Genomic DNA, 7,641 nt, shown 5'->3' with positions numbered 1-7,641 from the left:
AACAAAAAAAAAAAACAATGAATAATTCATTAAGGAGTATCTCTCTCTCTCTCTCCTTTATTGTTTTTTTTAAAGATGCATATTGATTCCTGATTTTTGACACTGATTTTTCTGGAAAACCATTTGAAAAAAAAGAGGATTAAAAAAAAGAAGATTAAAAAAAAAATGCATTATGTAGTATCTTTTGTGCAGTGAATGTTGATTGTTGTGCAGAAAAAACATTGACAACAGCAAAATTTGTGTCCAAATATAAACTTCTGAAAAATGACTAAGGAAACATAAATGGACCACAAAATGTCACTGTTTCCATCAGTACTGTTTAAACAACATTTAAAAGATTTCATTTGCAGCGAATAAAACTGTGATTTTAAAAAAGGTGACCAATCAGAAGCAGCAGCTGGGGCAAGAAAAGTATCTTGAGCATATTGAGTGTTTACTGTAGAAACTGTACAATTCGTCAGGTTTTTGTCATGGCGTTGTGAGAAAGAAACCATCACACTCTTGAACATGTCTTGTGCATACAACCCCTGAAAAATTGCAATAGCAGTAAAATATTTGTTACATACTAAAACATTTATCTCTTCAACAAAAACTAAAAACTATCAAGCTTGGGCAGTGAAACGTTTAATGTGAAGGAGTGACGTGCAGTTGAAAAACAAAAAAAGCAGAGAGCGGTACCTGTAACAGCCACTGTGGTGATTGGACGAGACTGTAACCCATTCCCTGACACCCCGGTCACACTGACCTCATAGCCAATGCCAGTGATCAGGCCCAAAACATCCAGTACGGTCTGGTTCCCCGGCACTACGAACTCTTGCGGCTCCAGCAGCTGGCCAGAGTCCGACACCTTTACCTGAAAATGCCTGAAGCCTTCAGAGGAGTCTGCCGCCCAGGACACCCGAAATCCGTACGGGGTAATATCCGAAACCGTGAGATTTTCCACTCTAGGTAATGACGCTGGGTTACGTGGTACAGCATTCATTTGGGTCCCATGGTTGCAATGTTATAGGAGGGGACAATACAGGGTGAGGATGTATAATTGATTCTGCAGTGATTGCAAGGTCAAAATAGCTTGTTGTATGTCAAATGTTGCTCATCAGTTTGTCAGTATTAAGCTATTGTATGAGCTTTGCATTCTTGGTTTCTCCATGTAAAATAATAGAGCATTCAGTGGGTGCAATGTTAATGTCATTAGACAACATGAGCTCAGACTGATGCAAACATGAGTTTCCACACTGCAAATACTACTTTCTTTTTCTTAAGCAAAGCAAGTTAAGTTTCAAACTGAAACTGCATCTGAACACAAGCCATTTGTAATATATCTATTGTCTACGAAAGCGCCTGAAACTAAAATCTCAGGTCACTGAATACAACGCAAAACCACAAGGGAAAAAAGAGCTTTTAAAGGTCTATTTACACCAAGACCAACGTGACAAATTATCACAAACCAATAAGTAAAAAAAAATAAATAAATAAAAGAGTGTGTGTATATATATATATATATATATATATATATATATATATATATATATTGTATATACAAATTAAATCTGTTTTTGTTTTGGACACAGACAAGAGGATCCAGTTTTATATTTTTACAAATCACAAAAAACCAAAAATCTCACTTGGTGTAAAAAGGCCGATAGAGTTATTAAAGTAACCATGTAAATTATTACATACATGCAAGTATGCTAAACAAATAAATAAATAAATAGTCACAGGCAGTTTCAGAAATTTGCTTGCAACTAGTTCTAACCGGATGCAAAAATTGTTAGTTCTGTCGAAGTTCTGATTTGTTGTGATAGAAGCATGAAAAACTTGCATAGTACCTGTACTGGTATTGAAGGAAACTGCTGGAGTTTGACGGCCATGAGACAGACCATAAAACCCTATATCATAAACCGTAGAGTCCATAAGACCCGTTACAGTAAGGTTCCTCTCTGCACCTGACAGCCTGAGCTCTACAACATCATAGAGCTGCTCACGGTCAGTGACACGAGCAGCAAAGCCATCGAAGTGGCCTGACAGTGTGCTCCAGGACAGCGTCAAGCTATTCGGCCGTGTTTCAGAAACCACAATGGGGCCCAATTTAGGCTTCGGCTCTGGATGAATGAAAAAGAGTATTGGGTATTGTTACGAAACTTAACGACAGCTGAAACAAGTGAAAACTGTAGGTTTAATACAGCAGGAATATTCTGGGTTATTTGCTTTAATGTCTATAAAAAGCATCTGTGGTTTGCAGTCAATTGCCACAGCAAACAATTTCAATTATAATTAAATATATACATGTATGTGTGTGTGTGTGTGTGTGTGTGTGTGTGTGTTTGTATACACATACACACATATACATATATATTGTAAAAAAAATTAAGCCATATTGGAGTAATAAATATAAGTAACCATTTTTCTTTTGAGTTTATATTTATAAATTTGCAGTATGGACCAGATTTAGTCAAATCAGTGTTAACTAACTATTAAAAATGATTTTTTTTACTAAAATAACAAATTAAAAAACAAAGAATATATATATATATATATATACAATATATATATCTACAGTATATATATATATATATATATATTCTTTACTTTAATACTGTATATGTGATCCTGGAGCACAAAAGCAGTCTTATGTCGCTTGGGTATATTTTTAGCAATAGCACAAAAAACATTGTATGGGTCAAAATTATCGATTTTATTTTTAATTTGAATTTTATGCCAAAAATCATTAGGATATTAAGTAAAGATCATGTTCCATGAAGACATTTTGTACATTTCCTACTGTAAATATATCAAAACTTAATTTTACAGCAGGAATATTCTGGGTTATTTGCTTTAATGTCTATAAAAAGCATCTGTGGTTTGCAGTCAATTGCCACAGCAAACAATTTCAATTATAATTAAATATATACATGTATGTGTGTGTGTGTGTGTGTGTGTGTGTTTGTATACACATACACACATATACATATATATTGTAAAAAAAATTAAGCCATATTGGAGTAATAAATATAAGTAACCATTTTTCTTTTGAGTTTATATTTATAAATTTGCAGTATGGACCAGATTTAGTCAAATCAGTGTTGTTAACTAAAACTAACTATTAAAAATGATTTTTTTTACTAAAATAACAAATTAAAAAACAAAGAATATATATATATATATATATACAATATTTTCAAATAGTTGTATCTCGGCCAAATATTGTCCTATCCTAACAAACCATACATCAATGGAAAGCTTATTTATTCAGATTATCACTTATTCAGATTATGCTAATTGACCCTTATGACTGGTTTTGTGGTCCAGGGTCACATATATATTAACGTAACTAGTAAACTAGTAAAAATGATAAAAGCACACAAAACATTATACATAACACAATAAACACACACACACGTCTGGTCAGCTATCCTTGTGGGGACTCTCCATAGGCGTAATGGTTTTTCTACTGTACAGACCGTATATTCTATTGCCCTACACCAACCCTACCCCTAAACCTACCCCTTACAGGAAACTTTGTGCATTTTTAGATTTTCAAAAAACTTCATTCTGTATTATATATAAGCTTGTTTACCCGTGGGGACCACAATTTAGGTCCCCACCATGACATGAGTCCCCATGAGTCTGTGTGTAGTCAGGTTTAAGTCCCCACCAGAATAGAAAAACAGGTACACACACACACACACACACACACACAAACTAGTTACTATTCAAAAGACTAACAGACTAAACTTGTGCAAACACATGGTTGGGAAGCAAATCCAATCCTATTTACACTAGTCCTATGCTAATCAATAACATGCCACAGACATTACCTTGCAAACAACCAAAAATACTCCTTTTTCTCAGGAAAGCATGCTGCTTTTTGGACAAAAAGCTCATTATGAATTGATGATCTGAGAACTCGAAGCATGCGCTGCTGTACCTGTGGTTACTACAGTCGTCAGGGCAGCTGTGTTTGTGCCACCAAAGGTGGCGTACAGCTTGATCTGATACCGCGTGTCTCCTCTGAGGCCGGTCAGCACCGTGGAGCGAACACCTCCGGGTAAGGTGCGCCCCGTCGCCTGCGTGGGCAAAGCAGACTCTCTCACCTCGACTATAAAATTATCAAACGCCTTCTCTCCCATCCGCCAGGAGAGCGACACTGTGTCTGAGGTAATGTTTGAAACAACTAGCCCAGACAAGTCAGGCTCGGCCGCTACAGGGGGGAAAAAGCCAGCCATGACGATTCGTTTAGTGTCTCTTTCTCTTTCGTTTAGAGATCTGTCCATGCTAACTCAGTGCCTAACTGACAGACAGCCTTGGTTAAAGGGATAGTTCAACCAAAAATCATTCACTCAACCTCATGTCACCCAACTAACAGTGAACGTTCAGAACTTTGGCTAATCCAGATTCTTTCAAACGAACGTTCTTCCAATAACATTAATAGTGCTCATTCAAAGTTATCTGGTCTTTAATAATGTACTCAATTAAATTAAATAAAGTCTAAATTATTTATTCAACATTCATAGATTTTTTTTTTCCAGAACAATCAGAGAACATTCAACGGTAACGTTCCCATAATGTTTGCAAAATGGAATGTAAAAAAAAAGCCTGGATGTTTTTGAACATTGTAAATGTTTTCATAACTTAATGGGTATGTTAACAAAACATTGTGAGAACATATTTTTGTTAGCTGGGAAAGTTGAGCATACATCTTGTGCACTATTTTCCCCACCTAACAAAAATATGTTCCAAGAACGTTCTACTAATGTTCCCAAAATGTTATTTCAGAACGTTCTCTGAACATTCAAAACGTCCATTTTTCATTTAAAAAAAAAAAATGTTTCTTGGTTATGCGAACATTCCATTTTCTCATTTTGCATTATGAAAATGTTACTTTTGAATGTTCTCTGAACGTTCTGAAACAAGTTATATTTAAAAGCATTAGATGAACATCCAACGAAAATGTTTTTAAAAACATGAATGTATAAATAAAGTTTTTGTGCTAACATTTTGAGAACATTATTAAAAACCGGATAACTTTGAATGAACCTTCTATTAACGTTATGATGTTCTCTGAATATTCAAAACATCCAGTGTTTTAAATGTTTAAACATTTTTCTTGTTATTGCGAATGTTAAGGGAACATTCCATTTTATCAATTTGCAAAAATTATGGGAACATTACTGTTAAACGTTTTCAACTTTGACCAAAAAAAAAACAAACACTAAAAATACTGCATACAACTTGTGCACTATACTCCATGTCCACTACTAACAAAAATATCAATGTTCGCAAAAATTTCCATTAAGTTAAGTAAAAGAATTATGAAGTATGAAAACGTTATTTCGGTGTTCTCTGAATGTTCAAAATGTCCAGTTTTTAAAAAATGTCAAAATGCTTTAAAATCATTTCCCTTGGTATTGTGAACATTAAGGGAACATTCATTTTCCTATTTTGCAAGCATTATAGGAATGTTATTTTTCTGAATGTTCTAAAACAAGAAAAAACAGATGCAAATCCATAAATATGATAGTTTTTGTGCTAATGTTTTGAGAACATTATTACAGACCAGATAACTTTGAATAAACATTACTTGAAGAGAGCCTTGCCAGAACGTTATGAGAATATTCTCTGTTAGCTAGCTGTGAGTAATAGACTTCATTTAGTCACTGTCATGTACAAGTCGAACCTGACGCAACATCTTGAGGCACCAGATTTCAATGTGCACAAGCAGAAGGTAAAAGTTTCAGTGATTTACATCTTCAATTTTGCATGTTTCTGACATAAAGCTATCATATGACTTCAGCAGTAAGACTTCTAGTGCTTGAGTTATATGGACCCATTTTAGAGAGATTTGCAACATATGAAGAAGGGGAAAACATACAGGTTTGGAATGACATGAGTAAATGTGATCTTTTGGTTGAACTACTGTACTCCTGTAAGGCCTGATTTATCTTTTCCAATATAAACAAACGGGGGAAAACAGCAAGGATACGAGAGAATTGCAGTTACCTGTGGAGGCGACAGCACTGACGGAGTCTGTTCTCCTTCTCTTCACGACTCCAGTGAGGTAAGCTATATAGTCAGTAGTCGGCCGCAGCCCAGTGATTTCATACGACTGTGTGCTTTGTGACAGATTATATTCGACTGGCTCCCGCTGCCAGCTAGAGTCTATAATCTCCAGGATAAACCTCTCAATATCTCCTCTCGTGTCATTCCATGAAATGGAGAAGCTCTCTGATGTAATATTAGAAACATACAGATTGCCAACCACTGGAGCACTATCTAAAGGGAGAAACGGTTATTGGAATAGCGCAGTTGCACTTCCTGTACAATATGCATAATTTGCATGTATTATTTCTGTTTAACTGAGAAACTAATGACAGATTAATTAAAGGAAATATTTGCTTTTCTCCTGTAAGTACTGCTATGAATACTGACTAGTATTATGGATTAAGTTTTATAATGCACCTTGCCGGATTAGGTCTGTTTCCCATACCCCGCGTCTGCAGCATGCAAACAGCGCATATTTATTTTAGCATGCAAGCATAACATGCTTTCTTATGTAAATTAGGTTTCATGACGATAACTTTTGTAATAAAATATCATTAAAAATAATAAATAAGGCAATTAAAAAAATGATAATTTGTTTGATATTAAAGAACATACTCAGTATAAGACAGAAATCATTTAATTTTCTGTATATGCTTTGCTTACACACTGCAGATGCAGGATGTCAAACACAAAAGCTGGGCAGAAAACAAAAGCAGAACAAATATTAAAAAAGGCTAGGAAAACAAAAGAATGTATTTTTTTAGTTATGAATTCTGAGGCTGTTTTGTTGTTTTTGTTCACTGTAGTGTCAAAACAGGTTAACAAGAATTCTGGGTTAGTGCATATGAAGCATTTCATGCGCAGGATAAGATAATGCTTGGATGATGCCCAGAAAGCAGTATGTCTGAATAACTATTTTAATCATTTGATTATTTAATTATTAAATGTAATTATTAGTTAATATTTAATGAACTATTATTTCAACTAGTGTGATATTTTATTAAAAAATATTATTATAATTTATTAAAATACTGTTTAATGAATTTGTATTGTTCGCTAAATCATATCATTACTTTTATTACATTAAAGCATTGATAATTAAAACAAAAAAAATGTAAAAGATCTATAGTGTTATAATGTGAAAGATTAGCTATCAACAGAAGATTAAAAGCCAATAAATAACTCATTTAATTTTTTTTAATGATTTTTTTTGAAAGTTAAAATGTTTTATGTTTAATAATAGCTGAATAATTTTTAATAAGTGTTTTATTTGGATTTTTACTTAAAATTATCTTTTAATTAGATTTTTTTTTCTTAAAAAGGTTTTTAAATTTTTTTTAATTAATTAAAAATTTACAATTAAAAGAAATAATTGTAAAATAAAAAATCTAATTAAAACATTGAAATATATATATTTATATATAGATAATAGATATATATAGATAATAATAGATATATTTTTTCAATAATTTTTTTTTATTTATTTTATTGAAAATATTTTATTTTCAATGGTTTACCTGCATATCATATGATGATTAACCAGCATCAGAGACCCGAGAACATGCAAAAATGTTGCTAAATTATTGAAATATTAACCTA

The 7,641-nt window shown here is 33.2% G+C and overlaps 1 protein-coding gene across 1 annotated transcript in view; it reads right to left on the bottom strand.

Annotated features, from left to right (window-relative positions):
- LOC107725145 (tenascin-like) overlaps window positions 1–7,641 on the bottom strand; it is a 99,609-nt gene that overhangs the window by 23,575 nt on the left and 68,393 nt on the right. Inside the window, 4 exon segments of the mRNA XM_016534307.1 lie at window positions 679–957; window positions 1,830–2,102; window positions 3,929–4,201; window positions 6,001–6,273. Of these exon segments, the coding sequence (XP_016389793.1) occupies window positions 679–957; window positions 1,830–2,102; window positions 3,929–4,201; window positions 6,001–6,273 (1,098 nt within the window).

This window comes from Sinocyclocheilus rhinocerous, unplaced genomic scaffold, assembly GCF_001515625.1.
Source record: "Sinocyclocheilus rhinocerous isolate Xijiao unplaced genomic scaffold, SAMN03320098_v1.1 scaffold1295, whole genome shotgun sequence".
Taxonomy (NCBI): domain Eukaryota; kingdom Metazoa; phylum Chordata; class Actinopteri; order Cypriniformes; family Cyprinidae; genus Sinocyclocheilus; species Sinocyclocheilus rhinocerous.
Note: the sequence above shows the minus strand (reverse complement) of the source record. Positions and strands in the feature narration are given on the sequence as shown.